This window comes from Vulpes lagopus, chromosome 1 (genome assembly GCF_018345385.1).
Source record: "Vulpes lagopus strain Blue_001 chromosome 1, ASM1834538v1, whole genome shotgun sequence".
In the NCBI taxonomy this organism is placed as follows: domain Eukaryota; kingdom Metazoa; phylum Chordata; class Mammalia; order Carnivora; family Canidae; genus Vulpes; species Vulpes lagopus.
In genome coordinates this window covers 143,213,228-143,239,715 of record NC_054824.1, presented here as the reverse complement: position 1 = coordinate 143,239,715, position 26,488 = coordinate 143,213,228, and the positions used below count along the sequence as shown (strand labels likewise).

The window sequence follows — 26,488 nt, the reverse complement described above, 5'->3', positions numbered from 1 at the left end:
TTCATTTAGGGGTCCCTGGGTGGCGCAGCGGTTTGGCACCTGCCTTTGGCCCACGGTGCGATCCTGGAGACCCGGGATCGAATCCCACGTCGGGCTCCCGGTGTATGGAGCCTGCTTCTCCCTCTGCCTGTGTCTCTGCCTCTCTCTCTCTCTCTGTGACTATCTTAAAAAAAAAAAAAAAGATTTTATTCATGAGAGACACAGAGAGAGAGAGAGAGGGGCAGAGACACAGACAGAGGGAGAAGCAGGCTCCATGCAGGGAGCCTGATGTGGGACTTGATCCTATGTCTCCAGGATCAGGCCCTGGACTGAAGGTGGCGCTAAACCACTGAGCCACCCAGGCTGCCCAATGATACACTCCTTTGATGGACAAGTTTTTAGTTTTTTTTTTTTTTCCCACAAGATTTTGTTTATTTATTTGGGGGAGAGAGAGCAGAAGCAGGGGGAATGGTAAAGAGAGAGGGAGAAGCAGAATCCTCACTGAGCAGGAAACCCAGTGCAGGGCTTATGTGAGCCAAAGGCAGATGCTTAACCAACTGAGCCACCCAAATGCTCCGGTTCTTTTCTTTTTTAAGATTTTATTTATTCATTTGAGAGAGGGTATATGAGTCGGGGGAGAGGCAGAGAGAAAGGGAGAAACTGACTCCCTGCTGAGCATGGAACCCAGCAGGCAGGGCTCAGTCTCACAGCCCTGAGATCATGACCTGAGCCAAAATCAAGAGTCAGATATTTAACTGACTGAGCCAACCAGGAGCCCTTCATTATTGTTTAACCAAAATAGCTATGCTTCTTTAACGAATAGGAACATTTATTTACTTCTTTTATGGAAAGAAACTGGTTGAATAATTCATTAGCGCACTGTTTTGCTGATGCTTTGAATATGAATGTGGATTATAAAAAGTCCTTATAAAATCTGTTTTGCTCATTTTTTCCCCTGCTCTTATAGAATAAAAATATTCAGCCTGTAAAATTTCCAATCATACATCAGCAAGAAGTGAAGATTTATTTTCCCATCCAGCTTACACCCAACTTTCTGGCATTTCCTCATCATCCTATGGGAATGTTGTATCGTTATAAAGTACAGGTATGGTGTCCTATTATATGAGAATTTACAAAAAGATAAGTCAGTTTCTCTGTTATCTTAATTTATTGAAATTTGGTTAATGTTAATTTTTATTTTTCCCTAATCCTAATTCAGTTTCTGTTGATAACCAAGTCATATTCTTGAATAGTATCATTGTAACAAGACTTGCTGTACTTTCTCTCTCTTCCATGTATCCTTTACTTGTGACTTTTGTAAAGTTTTTCTCAAGCTCCCTTGTGCTCTTTTTGACATTTTGTGATACTGCCAATTACATAACCTACCTTCAGTATTTCCCTTGCCCATTTAGCTACTTTACTGTTGCACTACAGCTTTTTTAAAAGTTTTATTCATTTGAGTAATCTCTGCACCCCATGTGGGGCTCAAACTTGTGACCCCAGGATGAAGAGTCACATGCTCTTCCAACTGAGCCAGCAAGGCATCACAGCTTTTTTTTTTAATATTTTTTTTATTTATTAGAGATACAGAGACATAAAGAGAGTGAGAGAGAAGCAGGCTCCATGCTGGGAGCCCGACGTGGGACTCGATCCTGGGTCTCCAGAATCATGCCCTGGGCTGAAGGTGGCGCTAGACCGCTAAGCCACCGGGGCTGCCCTTTTTTTAGATTTTTTAATTTAATTATTCATGAGAGACACAGAGAGAGAGATAGAGGCAGAGACACAGGCAGAGGGAGAAGCAGGCTCCTTGTAGGGAGCCCGATGTGGGACTTGATCCCAGGTCTCCAGGATCAGGCCCTGGGCTGAAGGTGACGCTAAACCGCTGAGGCACCTGGGCTGCCTGCATCACAGCTTCTTAATGTGTCCAGAAATAATTTGTTACATAGTTTTATTATCTTATTTGCTATTATTATTATTTCTTATTTCATCAGATTTTACATCTTTACTTAAATTTCATTTTCCTCCTTTGGCAGTTAAATATAAAATTGTATTTTTTCACAGGTAGAGGGTGGCAGTGGCAACTTCACTTGGACTTCTTCTAATGAAACAGTGGCCATGGTGACCACTAAAGGAGTAGTGACTGCTGGTCAGGTCAGGGGGAACAGTACTATTTTGGCTCGAGATGTACAAAATCCCTTCCGATATGGAGAAATTAAGGTAAACGACTCTCCAAAGAACATAATATCACCCCTGAGACATTGGTGTCTAAATTTAAGTACGGAAGGTGTTTAAAAAATCTTTGTATTGGGGAATATAAATAATAGTGAAAGGGAATGTAAGGGAAGGGAGAAGAAATGTGTGGGAAATATCAGAAAGGGAGACAGAACATAAAGACTCCTAACTCTGGGAAACGAACTAGGGGTGATGGAAGGGGAGGAGGGCGGGGGGTGGGGGTGAATGGGTGACGGGCACTGAGGGAGGCACTTGACGGGATGAGCACTGGGTGTTATTCTGTATGTTGGTAAATTGAACACCAATAAAAAATAAATTTATTATTAAAAACAAAATCTTTGTAGTCCAAATTGGGTATTTGAAAATGAAGCTCAAATTCCATCTGGAAGTACATATTCCTTAAATATTCCTGGACCAGGGTTGAATCCTACGTCACTTAATAGCAAGTTACTTAAAAAAAAAAAAAAAAAGCAAGTTACTGAATGGGTGTTTATGTTTCCTTGTCTCTAAAATAGGGATAATGATAGTATCTACCTCAAAGGGTTATTTTTTTAACAATTTTTAAAAATATTTTATTCATTTATTAATGAGAGACATAGAGAGAGAGAGGCAGAGACACAGGCAGAGGGATAAGCAGGCTCCCTGCAGGGAGCCTGACCCTCAAAGGGTTACTGTCCAAATTAAATGAGAAAATGTTTTACCTCAATGCTTGGAATATATTCATTCAATACTTAATGTTACCTATTTTTGTTACCATGTTTTGTCATTATCATATATAATATGATTTTTTTAAAGATTTTATTTATTCATGAGAGACACAGAGAGAGGCAGAGACACAGACAGAGGGAGATGCAGGTTCCCCATGAGGAGTCCGATGTGGGACTCGATCCTGGGACTCCGGGATCATGCCCCAAGCTGAAGGCAGATGCTCAAATGCTGAGCCACCCAGGCATTCCATAATATGACTTTCATAGTAACTTTATTTCTGGTCTCATATTTGTCAGTCTTGTTTCTAAAAATTGAAAACTCCTTTTCACTATATTATATAACCATATTACTATTTTCCCCCGCATCTAATACATGTTTATGTATGTTGTTGTTCTCTGAAAAAATTAGTGTTTTGTTATCATTCATTGAACATTTACTGAGTACCGTACCACCATACCAGGATCGTAGGACATTCAAAGAAATATTATATATCATCTCTACTTTAAAGAATTTAAATTATGATAGTAAGATCTAGTCACATGAAGTTAAATAACACTAAGAAAATGACGTTGGGACACCTGGGTGGCTCAGCAGTTGAGCACCTGCCTTCAGCCCAGGGTGTGATCCTGGAATCCCACATCGGGCTCCCTGCATGGAGCCTGCCTCTCCCTCTGCCTGTGTCTCTGCCTCTCTCTCTCTCTCTGCCTCTCATGAATGAATAGGCAGAGGGAGAAGCAGGCTCCATGCAGGGAGCCCGATGTGGGACTCCAGGATCACACCCTGGGCTGAAGGCAGGTGCTCAACTGCTGAGCCACCCAGGGATCCCTGGAAGATTATTTTGGAGGTAGACTTAGTCAGATTTGATGCCTGGTGGGTTGGGGAAAAGTGAAGGATTTAGACATAGGCATTTCTAGCTTTGGCAGCTAGATGGATAGAAAACATAGAAAAGGAAAAAGAGGAAGATGATGAATTCAGTTTTGGATACATTTAGTGTGACTCACCTATGGTGCATCTGGGCGAATGTTAGTAATTGGAAATAGGGCTCTAAAGTACAACTGGAAGATTAGGACTGGAAATAAAAATTTGGAATTATCAGCATATGGTTGGTCATTGAAATTTTGGAATCAGATAAGATTTCCCAGGAAGAGCATATGGTCAGAAGAGAAGATGACCTCTGAGGAATAGGTGCCGTTATAAGGGACATAGAACAAGATGAAGTAGCAGAAGGAGCTTAGAAAGCGACAGAAAAAAGCTATCCCTTTGGGCAGCCATAACAAAATACCATGGATCAATGGCATATATACAATCTAAATGCATTTATCATAGTTTTGGAGGCTGGCAATTCCAAAATCCTGGCACCAGCAGGTTTGGTGTCTGGTGAGGGAAAATTTGTGCGTCATGGAAAGCTGTCTTTTTGCTGCATCCTCACGGTGGAAGGGCTGCAGAGCTCTCTGGGGTCTCTTTTATAAAGGCACTAGTTTCATTTATGACCTAATCACCTCCCAAAGGCCTTGCCTCCTAAAACTATCATATTGGGAGTTTAGGATTTCAACATAGGAATTTGAGGGGCGGGACACAAACATTCAATCTATAGCAAAGACAAAAGATTTTTTTTTTTAAGATACCAAGAAAGAGGAAGTGCTCTGTATCTGAAGTCAGCAAACTTTGTTCCTAAAGGGCCAGATAGATAGTAAATATGTTAGTGTCTATAGACCTATAGACATATACTCTCATATTCTTATTTATTGTTTATTATAAAACCTTTTAAGAAAGTAAAAATGGGTGGCCCAGTCAGTTGAGTATCTGCCTTTTGCCCGGGTCTTGATCTCAGGGTCCTGGGATGGAGCCCCATAGCTGGCTCCGTCCTCAGCAAGGAATCTGCTTCTTCCTTTACCTCTGCCCCCTGCTTTTGCTCTCTCTCCTTCTATTTGCCAAGTAAATAAAATCTTTTTTAAAAAATGTGAAAACCATTCACTTACAAAAACTAAGAAAATTGGGCACTGGCCATCATTTGGAAGACTCCTGCTGTATGGTGTCAGATGCTGTAGAGGAATCAATTGATGGAGGAATGAAATGAATGACATGCTCAAGCACCCAACCCCCCAACACACACATGGTATATGATACATATTTTTGTATATAAAATATATGTGTGTATTCAAATATTTAAGAAATGTTTTCTTCTAAGATTTTCCTAACATAACTTTGTTGGAAGATTAATGTTTTTCTCCCCAGATATATGTCTTGAAACTGAACAAAATGGAACTGTTACCATTTCATGCTGATGTGGAGATTGGCCAGATTATAGAAGTCCCCATTGCAATGTATCATGTAAATAAGGAGACCAAAGAAGTCATTGTGTTCAGTGACTGCTCTCATTTATTATTGGATCTGAACATGGATAAGCAAGGAGTTTTTACTCTTCTCAAGGAAGGTAAGAGTAGGTCTTTTATTTTCTCCTTTCTTTGTCATTGAATGAGAGGACCAGTCATCAGTTCAGAAACTACAAATTATAATCTAAATTTACATATTACCTTTCTTTATAATACTTCTATTTATTCTGTCAACTGCCTTGTTAATGTAATTTAAAAACAAAAGCCCAGAAATTGAAAACATGTTCAGAGAAGTGTTGTGGCTGTTCCTTCAGCTCAAATGAAGGTCTTGAGCTCTTTTCTTCTTTATTTAATACATATATCATACCTCTTTCTAGGATGGATGTGGTGCCATTATTAAATTTATTCAAAGAAAGAATCTTTGTTTTTTCTTTTTTTAAGATTTTATTTATTTGACACATACAGTGAGAGAGAATGAGCAAGGGGGGAGAGGCAGAGGAAGAGAGAAAGAGGCAGAGTCCCTGCTGAGCAGGAAGCCAGATGTGAGGCTCCATCCCAGGACTCCAAAGGCAGATAGATGCTTAGCCAATTCAGCTACCCAGGCACCTCCCAAAAATATCTTTTTCTAATAAAAAGAGAATGTGAACAAGCTATCCATGAAGACCAATATTATTTCCTGTTATTGAATGTCTGTGTGATCCTGATTACCATTGTTTTTTTGTATTTTTGTTTTTTTGTGTTTTTTTTTAATTTTTTATTTTATTTTTTATTTTTTTTATTTATGATAGTCACACACAGAGAGAGAGAGAGAGAGGCAGAGACACAGGCAGAAGGAGAAGCAGGCTCCATGCACCGGGAGCCCGATGTGGGATTCGATCCCGGGTCTCCAGGATCGCGCCCTGGGCCAAAGGCAGGCACTAAACCGCTGCACCACCCAGGGATCCCATGTATTTTTGTTTTTGTTTTAAGGATTTTATTTATTTATTAATGAGAGACAGAGAGAGAGAGAGAGGCAGAGACACAAGCAGAGGGAGAAATAGGCTCCATGCAGGGAGCCTGATGCGGGACTCGATCCCCAGACTCCAGGATCACGCCCTGGGCGGAAGGCAAGCACTAAACCGCTGAGCCACCCGGGCTGCCCTTACCATTGTTTTTTAATCAGTAATAATAGTAGTAGTAGTAGCATCTAACATTCACTTAGTATTTGCTATTTGCTGTAACTTGAACTTCTGCCTTGCCCTTGCTAAGTATACTGTATAATCTCTCTTATCTCTGTTCTCTGGGTATGTCTCCTAATTTTTATGCCCTCACTATTTCTCACCTAGAATAGAACAATATCCTCCTAACTGTTGCTCACCTTTGATAATCCGTGGCTACCAGATGGACCTTCATGAAGCTCACTTCAGTATTACTTTTCCTGCTCAAAAAATCTGAGGGGGTTCTCATTGCCAGTAGAGTAGAGCTAAAATCCTTTTAGTTTAATGTTCAAGGTCTCTACAAGATAATCCAATCTATTTTTCATAACTACTTCATACTTGGGTTTCATTTATATGTGGCTCCAGCTAAACAAACTATTTAAGTTAAAATTTCCTGCATTGCTCCTTTATATACTCATGTGTATATCATTATATTTCTATCTTTGCTCATTCATCAATTTGAGATACTGTCTTCTATGTATCTGAATCTTCCATGATCTCTCCAACTAGAAGTAACCTGTTTCCTAGACCTCTATACTGCTTATCATTTTCTACTAATAATTTTAAAAATTTTTTTTTAATTTTTAATTTTTTAAAAGATTTTATTTATTCATGAGAGACACCGAGATAGGTAGAGACATAGGCCGAGGAAGAAGCAGGCTCCCAGAGGGAGTCCTACACGGACCCGATACCAGGACCCTGGGATCATACCCTGGGCTGAAGGCAGATGCTCAACCACTGAGTCACCCAGGCGTCCTGTTATACCTTAATTTATGTAAATGTTCACTCTCCCTTAGCCTTGAAGTTGGGATCTTTGCTTATGTTTGTATCCTCATTGAACATAAAATTGTGTCTTACGTTCTTACTTGACATATATCTGTTAATAAAAGGAACAGATGTTTATTTTGATATGATATAAACAATTGAGGCCTAGTAATTAATGTATGAAATCAAGATGTTTTTTAATGTATTAAAATTCTTATATTTCTGTAGATTAATCCCCTTGAGAACTGACTGCTTATTACTGTAATGAAGTCATGTTTTTTGATTTGCAGGTATTCAAAGACCTGGACCAACACACTGCTCTAGTACACATATAGCAGCCAAGTCTTTAGGCCATACCCTGGTCACAGTGAGTGTGACTGAGTCTGAAGAGTACTTGGAGAGCAGTGCCACATTTGCTGCTTATGAACCCCTAAAGGTGAGATGTTTCATGGTTATATTTGTGTTCTCTTTATTTACCACTCTCGTTTTTATATCTAAAGTTACCAAACCTGAGTATCAGGGAGTTTACTCCCTCATGTTTCTACCACAGGAATATCTTTAGGTTGCTTTTGTTTGTTTTGTTTTGTTTTGTTTTGTTTGTTTTTTAAAAAGATTTTATTTATTTATTCATGAGAAACACAGAGAGAAAGGTAGAGACATAGGCAGAGGGAGAAGCAGGCTCCCTGTGGGGAGCCCCATGTGGGACTCCAGGATCACACCCTGGGCTGAAGGCAGGTGCTCAACTGCTGAGCCACCCAGGTGCCCTGAATATCTTTAAGTTGTGTCAGCAAGCTTTAGATATTCCCCGTTTATTTCTTCTTTTTTACTGAAGTATAAAATATGCATATAGTAAGGTATATAAAGTACGCCACTCTTAAGATACTATTTGAATTTTTACATGTGCATATATCACTGTTAACACGATGCTGAATAAAATATTGGATATTAGGATGGTCTCTTTTGAAGAACTCTGAAAGAGAACTATTCTAGAGAGGGAGATTTGTCATCTTTAATCTTTATACTTAAGGATTTTCAGCACAACAGTCATTATTTAGGGCCTAAGGATTAGTCCATTATGATTTGGACATTATGACAGATAGCAATTCAAAACAAAAGTAAAGCCTGGTATCTGTTTATATTTGAATCCTTAAGGAGCTAGAATTGATGTCTACAAATTCTTGCTGGTAGAGCCTGGCAAATCTTGAATCAGGGTCTTTTGAGATAAGGAGTCACCCTTGAGGGGAAAATTAACACTAATGAAAGAAGCAAGGTAAGTTATTAATTTTAAAGCTTGCAGGACACCTGGGTGGCTCAGTGGTTGAGCCTTCAGCTCAGGGTGTGATCGGGGCATCAGGCTCCCTGTATGGAGCCGGCTTCTCCCTCTGCCTATGTAAGTCTCTGCTTCTCTCTCTGTCTCATGAATAAATAAATAAAATCTTAAAAAAAATTTTTTTAAAGCCTTGCATTTTGAGTTGGCCTTACTGCACATTATGCAGCATTAAGTATTAAACATACAGTTCAAGCATATTTCATTTGTTCTCAGTGGATGAATCATCCTGGTTGCCTAGTTCAGTGAAAGTACTTGGCTGTGACTCATTGTCATTTCATTAGGTTTTTTATTTTATGATTATTCCCAGCCTTATTTTATATTTATTGAGTGTCTACAGATCAGATCTCCCCTGGATGAAAACCACCCTTAAAAGAAAGGAAATAAGATGATGATTTTCCTTCTCTATGTAGTGCTTTGGTTGTATGTTTTCCCCCTACCTGCTTAAAAGGATATATGCTTTCTGCCTTTATTTAATCAGTATTATGTTTCAGTACATGGTATAGTTTTCAATTTGTCCTTTTACATATCAGTCCAATTCAGTTGATCTGGTTAATTTTGGACTATGTATCTAGGATAAAGGAATGATTTCTGTCTTGTTTTCTGAGGAAGGCCTTTTGTGAAACCTCTAATTCTGTTTCTTCTATTAGAGGGTTGTATGGCACACTGTACGATGCCTTTTTGTAATGCCCAATATACTCTACCTATTCAAATCTGTTTTTCCCAGACTGTGAGTTCTACTGTGAGGCAAAACCTTATTTGATTGTTACTACTATATCCCCAGTGGGCCATCAATGAATAATTGTTGAATTAAGTTATATAGACATACATTATTTAAGAGAATAGTGCCATCAGACATAGGAATGTTTAATTTTAATAGTATTCAAGAATAAACTTGCCCAGTTCAGGAAAGAAATACTAAGGCATGGTTTATTTACATCTTTAGAATGATTGCTCAAGGGCGGCCCCGGTGGCGCAGCGGTTTAGCGCCGCCTGCAGCCCAGGGTCTGATCCTGGGGACCGTGGATCAAGTCCCATGTCGGGCTCCCTGCACGGAGCCTGCTTGTGCCTCTGCCCCTCTCTCTCTGTGTCTCTATGGATAAGTAAATAAAATCTTTAAAAAAAAAAAATAGAATGATTACTCAAACTCTATACTTCATTTTGCAACTTAGTCACTGTGTACTACATGAAAATCACCTTCACTTTGATGTTCTCCTAAAACACGTTTGCTCATTTGTAATAGGATCCGATTTCTCTGGATACTGGAGTAAATAATACCAATCTTGACTATACTCTTAGGTGAGAGTTCTTTGAGAAATAGGATGAAGTATATAGCTGTATTATATTTTTATCTTTAGGACAAAAGTTCTTTGCTAACTTAATAAAATATCCATTTAATGGATACATTTTTAGAAACCTACAGTCTTCCTGGGGCGCCTGGGTGGCTTAGTCAGTTAAGTGTCCGACTCTTGATTTTAGCTCAGGTCAGGATCTCAGGGTTGTGAGACTAAGCCATGTGTCAGGCTCTGTGCTCAGCAGGGAGTGTGCTGATTCTCTCTCCCTCTGCCCCTCTCCCCCTTCTTTCTAAAATAAATGAATCAAATCAATCAATCAATCAATACAATACAATACGTCTTCCAGAACTGAATCAGGAAGAAATAGAAAATCTGAACAGACTGATTGCTAATCAGTAACCAAAAAACTGCCAAGACAAAAGTCCAGGGCCAGATGCATTCACAGGTGAATTCTACCAAACATTTAAAAAAGAGTTAAGGGATCCCTGGGTGGCGCAGCGGTTTGGCGCTTGCCTTTGGCCCAGGGCGCGATCCTGGAGACCCGGATCGAATCCCACATCAGGCTCCCGGTGCATGGAGCCTGCTTCTCCCTCCGCCTGTGTCTCTGCCTCTCTCTCTCTCTTTGTGACTATCATAAATAAATAAAAAATTAAAAAAAAAAATAAAAAAAATAAAAAAGAGTTAATAGCTATTCTCCTCAAACTGTCCCAAAAAATAGAAAAGGAAGGAAAGGTTCCAAATACATCCCACAAGGCCAGCATTACCCTGATACCAAAACTAGACAAAGACACCATAAAGAAAGAAAATTACAGGCCAGTATTACAGATGAACGTAGCTGCAAAAGTCCCCAACAAAATATTAGCAAACCACCTACAACAATATATTAAAAGGATCATGGGACGCCTGAGTGGCTCAGCAGTTAAGCGTTTGCCTTCCAGCTTAAGGCGTGATCCTGGAGTCCTGGGATCGAGTCCCACATTGGGCTCCCTGCATGTAGTGTGCTTCTCTCTCTGCCTTTCTCTCTGTGTGTCTCTAATGAATAAATAAATAAAATCTTTAAGAAAAAAAAAAAAAGGAGGTTAGCGCGGGTGGCTCAGTGGTTTAGTGCCTCCTTTGGCCTAGGGTGTGATCCTGGGGACTCGGGATCAAGTCCCACATCAGGCTCCCTGCATGGAGCCTGCTTCTCCCTCTGCCTGTGTCTCTGCCTCTCTCTCTCTCTCTCTCTCTCTCTCTCTCTATCTCTCATAAATAAATAAATAAAAACTTAAAAAAAAAAAAAAAGATGATTCACTGCTATCAAATGGGATTTATTCCAGGAAAGCAAGGATGATTCAATATTCACAAATCAATCAATGTGATTTACTACATCAACAAAACAAATTATAAAAATCATGATTATCTCAACAGATATTATAATTAGATATTATATTATATTATGTATTATATTATTATATATTATATATTATTATATTATATATTATTATATTATAACAGATATTATCTCAACAAATTATAAAAATCATGATTATCTCAACAGATGCAGAAAAAGCATTTGATAAAATTCAACATCTATTAACATTAATTAACATCTATTATTTAACATCTATTAATTTTTTTTAACATCTATTAATTTTTATAAAAACTCTCAACCAAGTAGGTTTAGAGGTAACATGCCTCAACACATTAAGGACCATATTTGAAAAAGCCACAGATAACATCATACTCAATAGTGAAAACTCAGAGCTTTTCCTCTAAGATCAGAACAAGACAAGAATGTTCACTCTCCCTACTTTTATGGAACATAGTATTGGAAGTCTTAGCTGTTGCAATCAGACAGTGAAAAAGAGACGAAAGGCTTCCATTTGGTAAAGAAGCTAAACTATCACATTTTGCAGAGGACATGATACTACACATAGGAAATCCTAAAGACTCCACCAAAAAAATACTAGAAGTAATAAATTAATTAGTAAAGTTGCAGGATACAAAATTAATACCCAGAAATCAGTGATGTTTCTATACACTAATAATGAAGTAGCAGAAAGAGAAATTAAGAAAGTTAACATCATTTATAATTATACCAAAAAGAATTTAAATGCCTGGGAATAAATTTAATCAAGGAGGTGAAAGACCTATACTCTGAAAACTATAAAACATTGATGAAAGAAATTGAAGATGACACAAATGAAAAGACAGCCCATGCTCATGAGTTGGAAGAATTAATATTGTTAAAATGTCCATATTAGCCAAAGCAATCTATAGATTCATTGCAATCCCTATCAAAATGCCAACAGCATTTTTCACGAAACCAGAAAAAATACTAAAATTTGTATGGGACCACAAAAGACCCCAAATAACTGAAGCAATCCTGAGAAAGAAGAACAAAGCTTGGAAGTATCACAATCCCAGATTTCAACATATGTTACAAAGCTATAATAATCCAAATAGTATGGAACTGATGCAAAAATAGACACATAGGTCAATGGAACACACTAGAGATCTCAAAAATAAACCCATGATTATATGATCAATTAATCTTCAACAATCAAGGCAAGAATATACAATAGGGAAAGGACAGTCTCTTCCATAAGTGGTGCTGGGAAACGACATCTGTATGCAAAAGAATGAAATTGGACCACTTTCTAACACCATACACAGGAATAAACACAAAATGGATTGAAGACCTAAATGAGAGGCCTTAAATTATAAAAATCCTAGAAGAGGGGTTTTCTGGGTGGCTCAGTGGTTTAGCACCTGTCTTCGGCCCAGGGTGTGATCCTGGAATCCTGGGATCGAGTCCCGCACCGAGCTTCCTGCATGGAGCCAGTTTCTCTCTCTGCCTTTGTCTCTGCTACTATCTTTCTCTGTCTCTCATGAATAAATAAATAAAATCTTAAAATCTTTAAAAAAAAATCCTAGAAAAGAACATAGGCAGTAATTTCTCTGACATTAGCCAATGACATTGAACATTTTTCTAGCTGTCTCCTGAGGCAAGGGAAACAAAAGCAAAAATAAACCTTTGGAAAAACAAACAAAAAAAACCCGTTGGGACTACATCAAAATAAAAAGCCTTTGCACAGTGAAAGAAACCAACAACAAAACAAAAGGTAACCTATGGAATGGGAGCAGATAATGATACATCTAATGAGGGTTTACTATCCAAAATATATGAAGAACTTATACATCTCAACACTAAAAAACTAAGTCCAATAAAAAAATAGGCAGGGCACCTGGATGACTCAGGGGTTGAGCATCTGCCTTCAATTCAGGTTGTGAGCATCTCCCCACAGGGAGCCTGCTTCTCCCTCTACCTGTCTCTGCCTCTCTCTGTGTGTCTCTCTTGAATAAATACATAAAATCTTAAAAAATAATAAAAATAAAAAATAAAAATAAAATAAAAATAATAAAAATAAATAAATAGAGAACCTGAAGAGACATTTTTCCAAAGAAGACACACAGATGGCCAACACATGAAAACATGCTGAGCATCATTCATCATCAGGGAAATGCAAATCAAAACCACGAGATCATTTCACACCTGTGTCAGAATGGCTAAAATGAAAGAAGAAACAAAGTGTTGGTGAGGAAGTAGAGAAAAAGGAATCCTTGTGCACTGTTGGTGGGAATGTACATTGCGGCAGCCACTCTGGAAAACAGTATTGTGGTTCCTCATAAAACTGAAATAGAGGGGATCCCTGGGTGGCGCAGCGGTTTGGCGCCTGCCTTTGGCCCAGGGCGCGATCCTGGAGACCCGGGATCGAATCCCACGTCAGGCTCCCGGTGCATGGAGCCTGCTTCTCCCTCTGCCTGTGTCTCTGCCTCTCTCTCTCTCTCTCTCTGTGTGATTATCATAAATAAATAAAAAATTTAAAAAAAAAACTGAAATAGAGTTATCATATGATCTAGTAATTCCACTACTGAGTATTTAACCAAAGAAAATGAAAACACTAATCTGAGAAGATGTAAGCATCCTATGTTTATAGCATTATTTACAATAGTCAAGATATGTATCAGAAGCAGCCCAAAAGTCCCATTGGTAGATGAGCGGGTAAGGAAGATGTGTGTATATGTACACACACAGAGAGAGGAATTATACAGCCATAAAAAGATGAGATCAAACCATTGTGACAACAGGGATGGGCCTATATGGTATTATGCTAAGTGAAATAAGTCAGACTGAGGAAGACCAGTGATTCCATACAACTTCACTCATATGTGGAATTAGAAAAACAAAACCAATGAATAAATAAATAAAATGCACAATCAGTCCCAAGAACAAACTGATGGTTACCAGATTGAGGGGGGAGGTGGATGGGCAAAATGAATGAAGGGGAGTGGGACATATGAGCTTCTAGTTATGGAATGAATTAAGTCATGGGAATAAAAGTCACTGCATAGGGAACATAATGGTACTGTAATAGTGTGGTACGGGGACAGAGGGTAGCTAGACTTCTGAGAACAGCATAACATAGATGTCAAATCTCTGTGTCATACATGTGAAACTAATAATATTGTGTGTCACCTATATTCAGATTTTTAAAAAAATCTCCATTTAAAATGCTTATACAGCTACTTGTTCAATACCGCTTATGTGCCCAACAGTGTAGTAAATCCCAATAAGGAAGAGACAGTCTCTTTTAAAATACAGGTAAAAGATATTCTTTTCTCTGAATAATTTTAGATAATAGCATAAGAATTATTATACTCATACATGTGAAACATTAGATACCTTCAAACAGCTTTAGGAGATGAATTAGTATAGAGTGAATAGTAGAGATGAGTATTATAAGAGGATGTGGAAGTGGTTGTGGTCTGGAATGATCAGATATTATTAGGTAAGGTAACACACAAGTTAGGCCTGAATGATAGGATCAAAATGAGTACAGAGGTTGAGAAACATCCAAGTGAGAGGCATCGTGTACATGTCTCCTGATTTGGAAATTAAGTCTAATGTCATTTTCAGCAATCAACCGGTTTTTTACTTTAGAAAACTGTTGAGTTCCCTGACCAATCAAGGATTCATTTCTTTGAATGCCAATCAGGCTGTAAACCCTGTGGAGGTGGCATTGGTGACATGGCAGTCTGTGAAGGAAATAGTATTTGAAGGGGGCCCCCGCCCATGGATCTTGGAGCCCTCTCGATTCTTTTTGGAGTTGAGCATGGAGAAGACAGAGAAAATTGAATTAACACAAGTTCGGCTGCCAGCCAAGAGAAAACAGAACCAGTATATCTACCGGGTCTTGTGCCTGGATTTAGGGGAACAAGTAAGTAGGAAAATGATCTTTTTTGAACATTTGTTTTAGTCACTAAACTAAATATTCCAGTAATATTCCAAATCTTTTATACTTCTAGTCATTCCTTTTTAGATTCTAACAGATTTCATTTATAGACAGGAAAATACTTTTTTTCTTCCAAAATTTTATTTAAATTCTAGTTAATTAACATAGGAAAATTCTAATTATTGATTAAAGGTTTTTTTTTTTTAACTTTACTATCCTTTAAATATACTCAAAGATTTCACTCATTTGAGAATTCTGACAATCTACCAAATGGTTCAAGATCTTTTTGTAGTAACAAACTTATTTCAATAAGTTCAATAAATTTCAACTTTATCACTATAATCCATTTGCTTGTTGTCTAGACTAGAGGATATATGGTTTCCCACTTCCAAAAAAATGCAAGGAAGGGAAAGGGAAAGTTGAAATGTCACTCTTAGCAGTTTTGATTGGTTTAGCAATTGTGAGTGGTGAGCACTTTTGAAGAACCATTTAGATCTGCTATAAGATAGCAAGTGTGTTGCCCTTTATCAGTTGAATTAGTTTTATTATTTTAGAGGTAGTGATAGACCACAGTTGTGCCCTGTTTCTAACCTTCTAGTAACAAAGGTTTACAGTTTGACCAGGTTGAGAATTCAGTGTATGACTGTATGGAACCAGCCCACAAGGAATCGATGTATGATTTTAACTTAGTAAGAACTGAGCTTCTTTTTTTTTTTTTTTTTTTTTATTCATAGAGATGCAGAGAGAGAGAGAGGCAGAGACACAGGAGGCAGAGGGAGAAGCAGGCTCCATCCAGAGAACCCGACGTGGGACTCCATCCAGCGTCTCCAGGATCACGCCCTGGGCTGCAGGCGGCGCTAAACCGCTGCACCACCGGGGCTGCCCAAGAACTGAGCTTCTTTTTTAATGTCTTTTAGGAACTTGGCTGGCTGTCAGCACTGTCAGAGTTGTCACTCCTGTTGGAGCCCTCTTGTCTTTTATCTCCACATTCTGTTACTCATTTGGTGCTTCCACTAGAGAAAGGTTGAAACACAAAATAGTTTTTCTACTTTTTGCCAACTGATAACAAAAGATTTGAAAGATTTGGTGGAGGGCAGCCTGTGCTCAGCGGTTTAGTGCCTCCTTCATTTCAGCCCAGGGCTTGATCCTGGAGATTGGGGATCGAGTCCCATGTTGGGCTCCCTGCATGGAGCCTGCTTCTCCCTCTGCCTGTGTCTCTGCCTCTCTCTCTCTCTCTCTCTCTCTCTCATGAATAAATCTTTTTTTTTTTTAATGGAAGATTTGGTGGAGAAAAAGACAAGTGATTGGTCAGAATTCGATTTTTAAAAAATATTTTCTTTGTTTATAAATTTCCATGATACCCTTGTTTGTCTTAGCCATGATCAAGAACTATGATGATTTTGGGCAGCCCCAGTGGCCCAGCGGTTTAGTGCCGCCTTCAACCCGGGGTTTGACCCTGGAGACCCGGGATCGAGTCCCACATCGGTCTCCCTGCATGGAGCCTGCTTCTCCCTCTGCCTCTCTCTCTCTCTCTGTCTGTCATGAATAAATAAAATCTTTAAAAGAAAGAACTATGATGATTTTAATGTCCAGAAAGATCCTATACTGGAGTTTGAATAATTCTAACACATGTAGATTGGTACAACTGATGTCAACCCACAGTTGCCTCTTGCTCTGTTGTTTCCTTAAAGACTCTGACATTCCGAATTGGAAATAACCCAGGTGTCCTGAACCCAAGTCCAGCTGTTGAGGCTGTACAGGTACGCTTCATGTGTGCCCACCCTGCCAGCATGTCAGTAACCCCAGTATACAGAGTGCCAGCTGGTGCCCAGCCTTGCCCTCTGCCACAGCACAATAAACAACTGGTAAGTACAATGTTTTCATCTAACTTGGTACTTTTGTCTTCTGTGCCTTACAGCTAAATGGTCTGAAGTATGTATAGCTTTTATCTTACTAAAGTTAAGGACACTTTTATTTGTTATTCTCTAACAGTGTCTGAAAAGAGATAATTAAACAGGTCAGAATTGGCTATACTTAGTGATTTAGTGAGTTTGCTTACTGTACATAGGGATGTAGTCAGCTTGCAGTTATGGCAATAGACAGTGGAGATGTCTCTGAACTTCCAGATAGTTTGGATAATATCTTTCTCTACCAGATCTTTTATTGGCATTATTGGTAAGTAATAGAATCTATCTCCACTCCAAACCCATCGTATAGAATAATGATAAGTAATAGCGTAGATAGTAGGGATTGAGGAAAAAATGAGTTTTCTAATTAGAAACTAGAACATCAGACTGTATACTAAATGAGGTGGACTTTCATTATAAGCGCAGGAGAATAGAAGTGCTTTCTTAGCCTGTACCGAACAATCAATTATTCCTGTTTTACAGATGGAGAAACTGAGGCTCCTGGAGGTTGAATAATTATTCCAAAGGCATAAAGCTAAAACATAGTACAGTCTGTCCGACTGCAAAGCACATTATTGACTTTTATACTATTTTTTTACTTTTATGCTATTCTCTTTTTTAAGATTTTTTATTTATTTATTCATGAGAGACACACAGAAAGAGAGAGGTAAAGACACCAGCAGAGGGAGAAGCAGGCTCCACACAGGGAGCCCGACGTGGGACTTGATCCTGGGTCCCCAGGATCACGCCCCCAGCCGAAGGTGGTGCTAAACTGCTGAGCCATCAGGGCTGCCCTTATTCTATCTTTTTATTTTAGAAGAACAAGAATTGGGGCGCCTGGGTGGCTCAGCAGTTTAGCGCCTGCCTTCAGCCCAGGGCGTGATCCTGGAGTCCCGGGATCGAGTCCCACATCAGGCACTCTGCATAGAACCTGCTTCTCCCTTTGCCTGTGTCTCTGCCTCTCTCTCTCTCTCTCTCTGTGTCTCTCATGCATAAATAAAAAAAATCTGTCTAAATAAATAAATAAATAAACAAACGAACAAGAATATGAGGTGTTACAGATTAAGGAACTCATTTTTTTCTGAACTAAATTCCACATGAAGTATTATTTGAAGTTTGTAAATGATGTACTTTTTAAAAAGATTTATTTCAGAGAGAGAGAGACCACAGGTGGGAGGAACAGAGGAAGAGGGAGAGAGAAACTCAAGTAGACTCAGAGCTAAGCACAGCGTCAGACTTGGGGCTCGATCCAGGACCCTGAAATCAGATCTCAGCAGTGTTACACTCAACTGACTGTGCCATGCAGGCACCCCTATAAATGATTTACTTTTTAAAAAATCACTTAGATGGAGCAGAATAAAAGTTATCCATATAATTGTCATTCAGTGTCAAGTTTTTCATTTGAAATAATTTAAATTTATAGAAGATTTGCAAGAAAAGGAGCACCTCAGTGGCTCAGTCATTTGAGTGCCCAACACTTTTTTTTTTAAGATTTTATTTATTTATTCATGAGAGAGAGAGAGAGAGAGGCAGAGACACAGGCAGACAGAGAAGCAGGCTGCATGCAAGGAGCCTGATGTGGGACTTGAACCTGGGAATCCAGGATCACACCTTGAGCCAAAGGCAGGCGCTCAACCGCTGAGCCACCCAGGTGTCCCTTAGTGCCCAACTCTTGGTTTTGGCTCAGGTCTGATCTCAGAGTCCTGGGATTGAGCATACATCAGGTTCTGCACTCAGTATGGAGTCAGTTTGAGATTCTCTCTCGTCCTCTCCCTCTGCTCCTCCTCCCAGCTCATACTCTCTTGCTCTCTCTCAAATAAACAAAATCTTTAAAAAAAAAATTGCAAGACATTTTTTTTCTTAGAACCATAAGGATTAATTTACAGTTGTAATTCTCCATACTTAGAATTTCTTTTTTAATAATTAAGTACAGTTTGCATACTGTAAAATTTACCCTTTTATTTTTATTTTTTTTTAATTTTTTATTTATTTATGATAGTCACAGAGAGAGAGAGAGAGGCAGAGACACAGGCGGAGGGAGAAGCAGGCTCCATGCACCGGGAGCCTGATGTGGGATTCGATCCCGGGTGTCCAGGATCGTGCCCTGGGCCAAAGGCAGGCGCCAAACCGCTGCGCCACCCAGGGATCCCAAATTTACCCTTTTAAAACTGTATAGGTAAGAGTTTTGCAGCCATTGCCACTGTCCAACTCCAGAATATTTTCATTTCCCCCCCAAAAAATGCACACCCAGTAGCAGTCACTTCCCCCCCAATCCCTCCACCCCAGCCCCTGGACCATATGTCTCTATGGATTTGCCTATTCCATTCATTTCATATAAATGGAATCATATAATATGTGGCCTTTGCAGCTAGCTTCTTTCATTTCCCATGTTTTCAAGATTCATTCATATTGTAGCATGAATGAGTACTGCATTCTTTTTTATGGCTTCATAATATTCCTTTGCATAGATACACATACTACATTTTGTTTGTCCATGTATCAATTGATGGATATAGGGGTGGTTCCCACTTTTTGGCTGTAACATAAGAATAATGCTGCCTGTGAACATTCATGCACACATTTTTGTATGAACATGTTTTCATTTCTTTTGAGTTCTATCTAGAGATGGAATTTCTTGGCATATGATAACTCAGTGTTTAGCCTTTTGAAGAACCACCAGCTATTTTCCAGAGCAGCTACACCATTTTACATTTCCTTTTTTTTTTTTCTAGTCAATGAAAGGGAAACTTTATTGAGCCCCCAGGACCTATTGAGGCTTGGGCAGAAGGCCGCCCTGCGGGCAAAGGAAGAGCCGGTGGAGGGGCCTTATTTGACCTTCTTTTTGGGGCGCAGGTTGTTGGTGTGGCCACACTTCTTTTTGCGGCAGTTGACAGCACGGGGGTGCAGGCGAGCATAACACTTGTGGCAGATCATCTTGTCGCAGTTGTATTTCTGGGCCAGCTGGCGGAGTGAAGGCTTGATGATGCCACCTTGCAGGCGAAGCACCAAGTGCAAGGTGAACTCTTTCTGGATATTGTAGTCTGACAGAGTTCGGCCATCTTCTAGCTGTTTGCCCGCAAAAATCAGACGCTGCTGGTCAGGCAGGATGCCCTCCTTGTCTTGGATTTTGGCTTTGACATTTTCAGTGGTGTCACTGGGCTCAACCTCAAGGGTGATAGTTTTGCCCGTCAGGGTCTTCACAAAGATCTGCATCTCTGCGTCTGGAGCGAACCCGCAAGGCCGCCGCCACCAAACCGCTCGCCCACCTCATTCCATTTTACATTTCCTAAGCAAGGGATGAGAATTCCAATTTCTCCACAGCCTTTCCAACACTTGTTATTGTTTGTCATTTTGATATCACCTTCCTAGTGAGTGAGAAGTAGTATCTCATGCTGGTTTTGATTTACATTTTTTTTAAAGATTTTATTTATTCATGAGAGACACAGAGAGAGGCAGAGATGCAGGCAGAGGGAGAAGCAGGCTCCATGCAGGGAGCCTGATGCAGGACTCAGTCCCAGGACTCCAGGATCATGCCCTGGGCCAAAGGCAGGTGCTAAACCGCTGAGCCACCCAGGGATCCCCTTGATTTATATTTTCTAGTGATTAATGATGTTGTATCTTTTTGTGTGCTTATTGGCCATTTGTAAATCTTCTTTGGAGAGATGTTTATTCAAATCTTTTGTAAGGCAAATGGTGAATCCAGATGAGGTGTGTGTACTCATACTATTCTTTCAACATATTAGTAGGTTTGAAAATTATCAAAGAGGGGCACCTGGGCAGCTCAGTTAGTTGAGTGCACAATTCTTAGTTTCAGCTCAGGTCATGATCTCAAAGTCATAAAATCAAGCCCCACGTTGGGCTCCATGCTCAGCAGGTAGTCTGCTTGAGATTCTGCTTCTGTGCCTCCCCTCCTCCTTTCTCTCTCAAATAAAAAATAAATCTTAAAAAATTTTTTTCAAAGAAAAAAGACTGTGATAAAAATGAGCTCTAGCTTCAAGGGTATCTCACTGCCTCCTAAGCTACTGTTGGTTTCTTTTTTTTTTTTCTTTTTTCTTTTTAAATGCAGATTCCTGTATCAAGCCTGAGGGACACAGTCCTGGAACTGGCAGTATTTGATCAACACAGGAGAAAGTTTGATAATTTCAGTTCACTAATACTGGAATGGAAATCCTCAAATGAAACACTAGCTCATTTTGAAAATTATAATTCAGTGGAGATGGTAGCAAAGGATGACGGCAGTGGGCAAACTCGGCTACATGGTATTATGGTGATTTACAAATCCTTTTACATATCTGCTAAATGTTTCTCCACTAAGTATTTCCCTTGCTTGGGTAACAGTTTATTTCAGATTTTATCATATCTCTCCTTTTATCTTTAATCATTGTATGTTTTAACAAATGTAAATGTACATTTCTTGGTTGCAAAGCCAGGGTCTAGGATCCAACATTTCTCACAGGAACATAAAATTAAATTTTTAATGTATTGCCTCTTATTTGCCTAATATTACAAAAATTTCATTCATTTATTTAGAAAATATTTGTTGAGTGATTGCTCCATATAAGGCCCTGTTCTGGGTACCTGAAGATAGAATGGTACATGAGATAGTCATGGCCTCGCCCTCATAGACTTTATATATAATATATATATTTTAAAGATTTTATTTATTTATTTATTTTAGAGGAGGAGAGGGAGAGAATCTCAGGCAGGCTCCCTGCTAAGTGCAGAGCCCAATGTAAAGCTCAATCTCGTGACACTAAGATCATGATCTGATTAAAAACCAAGAGAGATGCTTAACTGACTGGGCCCCTTGGTTCCCCACTCATAGGCTTTAAATATTATAATTGTGTTAGGTGTTTTGAAGGAAAAATATGGGTTTAAGAGTCATAGCAGGAGAACCTAACTTAGTTTAGAACAGAGAAGGCTGGGCAGCCCTGATGGCCCAGCAGATTAGCGCCGCCTTCAGCCTGGGGCATGATCCTAGAGACCTGGGATCGAGTCCCGAGTCCCGAGTCCCACGTTGGGCTCCCTGCAGGGAGCCTGCTTCTCCCTCTGACTGTGTCTCTGCCTTTCTCTTTCTCTCTCATGAATTAATAAATAAAATCTTTAAAAAAAAAAAAAAGAGTAAGTAGAAACAGCACACTAGGGATCCCTGGGTGGCGCAGCGGTTTGGCGCCTGCCTTTGGCCCAGGGCGCGATCCTGGAGACCCGGGATCGAATCCCACGTCGGGCTTCCGGTGCATGGAGCCTGCTTCTGTCTCTGCCTCTCTCTCTCTCTCTCTCTCTCTCTCTCTCTCTCTCTGTGTGACTATCATAAATAAATAAAAATTTTAAAAAATATATTTAAAAAAAAAAGAAACAGCACACTGTCACATGGCATCAGCCCTCAAGCCTCTGTTTGTATGACATTTGTCGATTCACCAAAGCCGGTCACCCACGAAAACCAGACTCAGGGTGAATGAGCACTGCTCAAGGGCATGGGTACCAGCAGGCATGGTTCGCTGCAGGCCAATAGCATGGAAGTCTGCCACCGAGCAAAGAAGTGAAGAAGAAAGGGGTAGAGGGCAACTTTTTTTTTTAAGAGTTTTATTTATTTATTCATGAAAGACAGAGAGAGGCAGAGACATAGGCAGAGGGAGAAGCAGGCTCCATGCAGGAAGCCTGATGTGGGACTAGAACCTGGGACTCCAGGATCACGCCCCGAGCTGAAGGCAGATGCTCATCCGCTGTCCCACTCCCACAGAGGACAACTTTTAAATTTCTCACTTGAGCATTTGGATGGAAGTATAACCATTCAAGGAGTAAGAAACACTAAAAGAGAAACAAGATTCAGCCTTCTCTACAGGGAGCTCACCCACAGAATGGGTCTAAGACCTTAGCTAGAGAACATGGCAGCATAAATACTATGTATATGTAATACTATAATACTTTAATATCAACAATATGGTACACTTAGTGTAAAAACCAGTAGCAAGGAGGGGTGCCTGGCCGGCTCCGTCAATGGGGTGTGTGACTCTTGACCTCAGGGTTGTGGGTTCAAGCCCCCCATTACGTGTAGAGATTACTTAAAAATCTAAAAAAAAGGGGGGGGTAGCAAGGAAAGAGATGCTCCTTACATGCTGTAACATTCAACCACCAGATACCACCAGTGCTACTTTCTATTTTCTGGTTTCATCCCTTCCTCTAAATCCATCACTGTGTCTTCATCATGTCTGTCCCATGTTGCCACAGTAGCCTCCTGGCTGACCTCTAATCTGTCCACACCACTACTATCTAGATAACCTTTCTAAAGTACAAATCTGAACCTCTTCCTTAAAATTCTTGTTTTGGGGTGCTTGGATGGCACTGTTGGTTAAGCATCCCACTTGGTTTCAGCTCAGGTCTTGATCTTAGGGTCATGAGTTTGAGCCCCCGCATTGGGCTCTGAGCTCAGTAGAGACTCAAGAGTTTTTCCCTCTCCCTCTGCCCCTCCTGCTCTCTGTGTGTTTTGGCTACCATGTACTGAACTCCAATGATATGCCAAGCACTGCACTGAATACTTTATATGCATTTTTTTTTAAAGATTTTATTTACTTATTCATGAGACACACAGAGAGAGGCAGAGACACAGGCAGAGGGAGAAGCAGGCTCCATGCAGGGAGCCCGACATGGGACTTGATCCCGGACCTCCAGGATCACACCCTGGCCTGAAGGCGACGCTTAACCGCCCAGCCACCCGGGCTGCCCTATATGCATTTCTTATATCATCCTTGTAACAGCCATGAGAGACTGACATTATTATTCCCATTATGTATGTTTGCTCACTCATCATTTATGTATTCTTACTGTATTCTAGGTATAGTTTTTTTTAAAGATTTTATTTATTTATTTATTTATGAGAGACAGAGACAGAGAGGCAGAGACCTAGGCAGAGGGAGAAGCAGGCTATCTGCAGGAGCTGGATGTGGGACTCAATCCCAGACCCTGGGATCACGCCCTGAGCCAAAGGCAGACACTCAACTGCTGAGCGTCACAGGCGTCCCTCTAGTTTTAAGCTCTGAGATTACAACAGTAAAATACATGAAGCTGCAAGCTCTCTGACACCAAAACCTATACTCTAAACCACTGACTGTACTATCACAACACTGCCCTTAGGGACTTCCTGTGTTTTTCAGGATAAAATTTATATGTTGTAGCTTAACATACCAACCCCTGCCTACCTCTTTGGCTTTACTTGCCCTTATTACCCTTGTATACCCTACATTTTTTTCACACTCAACAACTTTATTTATTTTTAAAAGATTTTAAAGATTGTACTGTTTTAAGTAATTTCTACATCCAGTATGGAGCTTGAACTGACAACCCCAAGATCAAAAGTCGCACACTGTTTCTGCTGAGCTGGCTGGGCACCCCCACTCAACTACTTTGTATGTACATGTACTTAGTCATGACAAGGCTTGTACCTCTTCCCTTTCATCTGTTTATGTTTTCTTTTCTTGCATCGTCACTGGGCTTAAGTTCTCCTCTTGCCATCTGTGAGTTTTCTGTTATATATCACCAATCTAAGGAAAGCATTCATTTTTTGTGTTCTGTACTTACTGCTGTAGTAGCACTCAATACACAGTATTGTAGTGTTGGTTTACCCCATAGTCACCATACTAAAGCTGCAGGCTTCTTGAAGCAAGGATTGTGTTTTCTTTCTTCATCTCTGCATCCTTTTTTTTTTTTATTCATCTCTGCATCCTAATTACCTGGCATAGTACCTGGCATATAGTAGCCTCTCAATAAATCCTTGTTTATGGATGGATGGGTGGATGGATTGATGGATGGATGGAGCATCATGAGAAACTCTCACATTGACTTAAGTGGTAGATTTATGTTAAAGTTTTAAAAAGAAAAAAAATAATAGGGAAGACAGGATCAAATTATGGAACATTTCAAATACTAGTTGAAGGAGTTTTAATTGCTTTAATGAGGAATAACTGTTTAAAGTGGACAAGATGTGATGTTCACATTTACAAGACAGTTTAGAATAGTGAAAGGCCTTGCGGGACTGGATCTTTATTTCTCACTCCAATTTTTAAATCAGAGTTTCCCCATACACTGTTGTCAGTCTGTGTTTGGACCCACAGACCATTAGAGCTAGAAAGAATTTTAGGTTTTTCCTGGCCCAATCCCTCATTTAATAAAGAAACAGAAATAAAGTGGTTGCCCAGAGTCACATAGGAATATAATAACACAAAATTCAGTTTTCTGTTTTTTTTTTTTTAAGATTTTATTTATTTATTCATGACAGACACACAGAGAGAGGCAGAGACACAGGCAGAGGGAGAAGCAAGCTCCATGCAGGGAGCCCGACATGGGACTCGATCCCAGGTCCCTAGGATCACACCCTGGGCCGAAGGCAGCACTAAACCGCTGGGCCACCAGGGCTGCCTCAATTTTCTGTTTTGTGTGTCTTTCCCCACAAAGTTTTTTTTTTTCTTCCTTCAATAGAATATGATTTGGAAAAAATTGGGGCAAAATTGGTTTTCTGGAGACACTTTTGTATTCTACATGTTATCATTTCTCCATGTCTCCAGGTCATCAGGTCCTTAAAGTACATCAGTTAAAAGGGACTGTACTCATTGGAGTCAATTTTGTGGGCTACTCAGAGAAGAAAAGTCCAGAGGTAAGATATAGAAATGACTGAAATGTAAGGATCTTCATTTATAACTTAAAAACAAAGAAATGTCATTTATAATCTGAGAATTGAGATTCTGAGAATGTTTATCTGAGAATTGTGTGTCTCTCTGGTTCTGTTATCTTTGGCATGTGAAAGAGCACTGGAATCTTCTTCTCACTTGAGCGGTTAAAAGTTTATACTCACTTTTGTGGTTCTTGTGCATTTCTAGGAACTTTTCAACTTGCTCAGATCTGCGGCTATAGAGCTGCTGCTGGTAGATGATGTAACTGTACTGCCTGAGAACGCCACCATCTATAACCACCCTGATGTGAAGGTGAAACTTGGAGGCATCTAATTAATGGGCTCTGATTGGAGGGGAAGAGTATGAGGTTATTTATAGTATGGCAATTAAAAAATTCACTTATATGTTGAAAATCACTGATAAGCATTTATAACGTATATGCAGTAATTAGCTGCAATATCCTTAGCAGTAATACTTGAATAGTCATGGTTTGTCTTTGGTCCATTGACCTTAATCTTTTAATCCCATACTTTTACTTAAGAAGATAAGAGTTATTTTCTCTGAATTATTTATAAACTGAGGAGAATGGAATGTCCTGTTTCTGATCTTTCCATAGGAGATATTTAGCCTTGTGGAAGGATCTGGTTATTTTCTGGTCAACAGCAGTGAGCAGGACATTGTCACCATCACTTACATGGAAGCAGAAAGCTCTATCCAGGTGAGGTCTAAAGATAACCTAGAGGTTGATAATCTCAAGTCAGATCTTATCCTTATGAGACTGATTGGGAAAATTCCATTGTATGTCTC

General features: G+C 39.7%; 2 protein-coding genes across 4 annotated transcripts in view; one reads left to right on the top strand and one right to left on the bottom strand.

Moving 5' to 3' along the window:
• The window catches only part of NUP210L (nucleoporin 210 like), an 86,436-nt gene that overhangs the window by 25,518 nt on the left and 34,430 nt on the right, over positions 1-26,488 (top strand). For 2 of the 3 annotated variants that reach the window (XM_041744365.1, XM_041744349.1), the window contains 10 exons: positions 947-1,084; positions 2,041-2,196; positions 5,155-5,353; positions 7,504-7,649; positions 14,875-15,096; positions 16,803-16,976; positions 21,085-21,277; positions 25,577-25,665; positions 25,889-25,993; positions 26,298-26,399. In XM_041744365.1, the coding sequence (XP_041600299.1) occupies positions 947-1,084; positions 2,041-2,196; positions 5,155-5,353; positions 7,504-7,649; positions 14,875-15,096; positions 16,803-16,976; positions 21,085-21,277; positions 25,577-25,665; positions 25,889-25,993; positions 26,298-26,399 (1,524 nt within the window). The remainder of the gene's footprint in view (positions 1-946; positions 1,085-2,040; positions 2,197-5,154; positions 5,354-7,503; positions 7,650-14,874; positions 15,097-16,802; positions 16,977-21,084; positions 21,278-25,576; positions 25,666-25,888; positions 25,994-26,297; positions 26,400-26,488) is intronic. The other variant, XM_041744358.1, reaches the window with a different exon arrangement.
• LOC121484819 (ubiquitin-60S ribosomal protein L40-like) lies at positions 19,784-20,283 on the bottom strand. Its single transcript, XM_041744553.1, has one exon. It carries the CDS (start codon positions 20,229-20,231, stop codon positions 19,845-19,847), a length of 387 nt encoding a protein of 128 aa, XP_041600487.1. The 5' UTR covers positions 20,232-20,283; the 3' UTR covers positions 19,784-19,844.

What these genes read in the sequence shown, in the direction of transcription:
- LOC121484819 (XM_041744553.1), bottom strand. Translation starts at nt 20,231, where the DNA reads ATGCAGATCTTTGTGAAGACCCTGACGGGCAAAACTATCACCCTTGAG.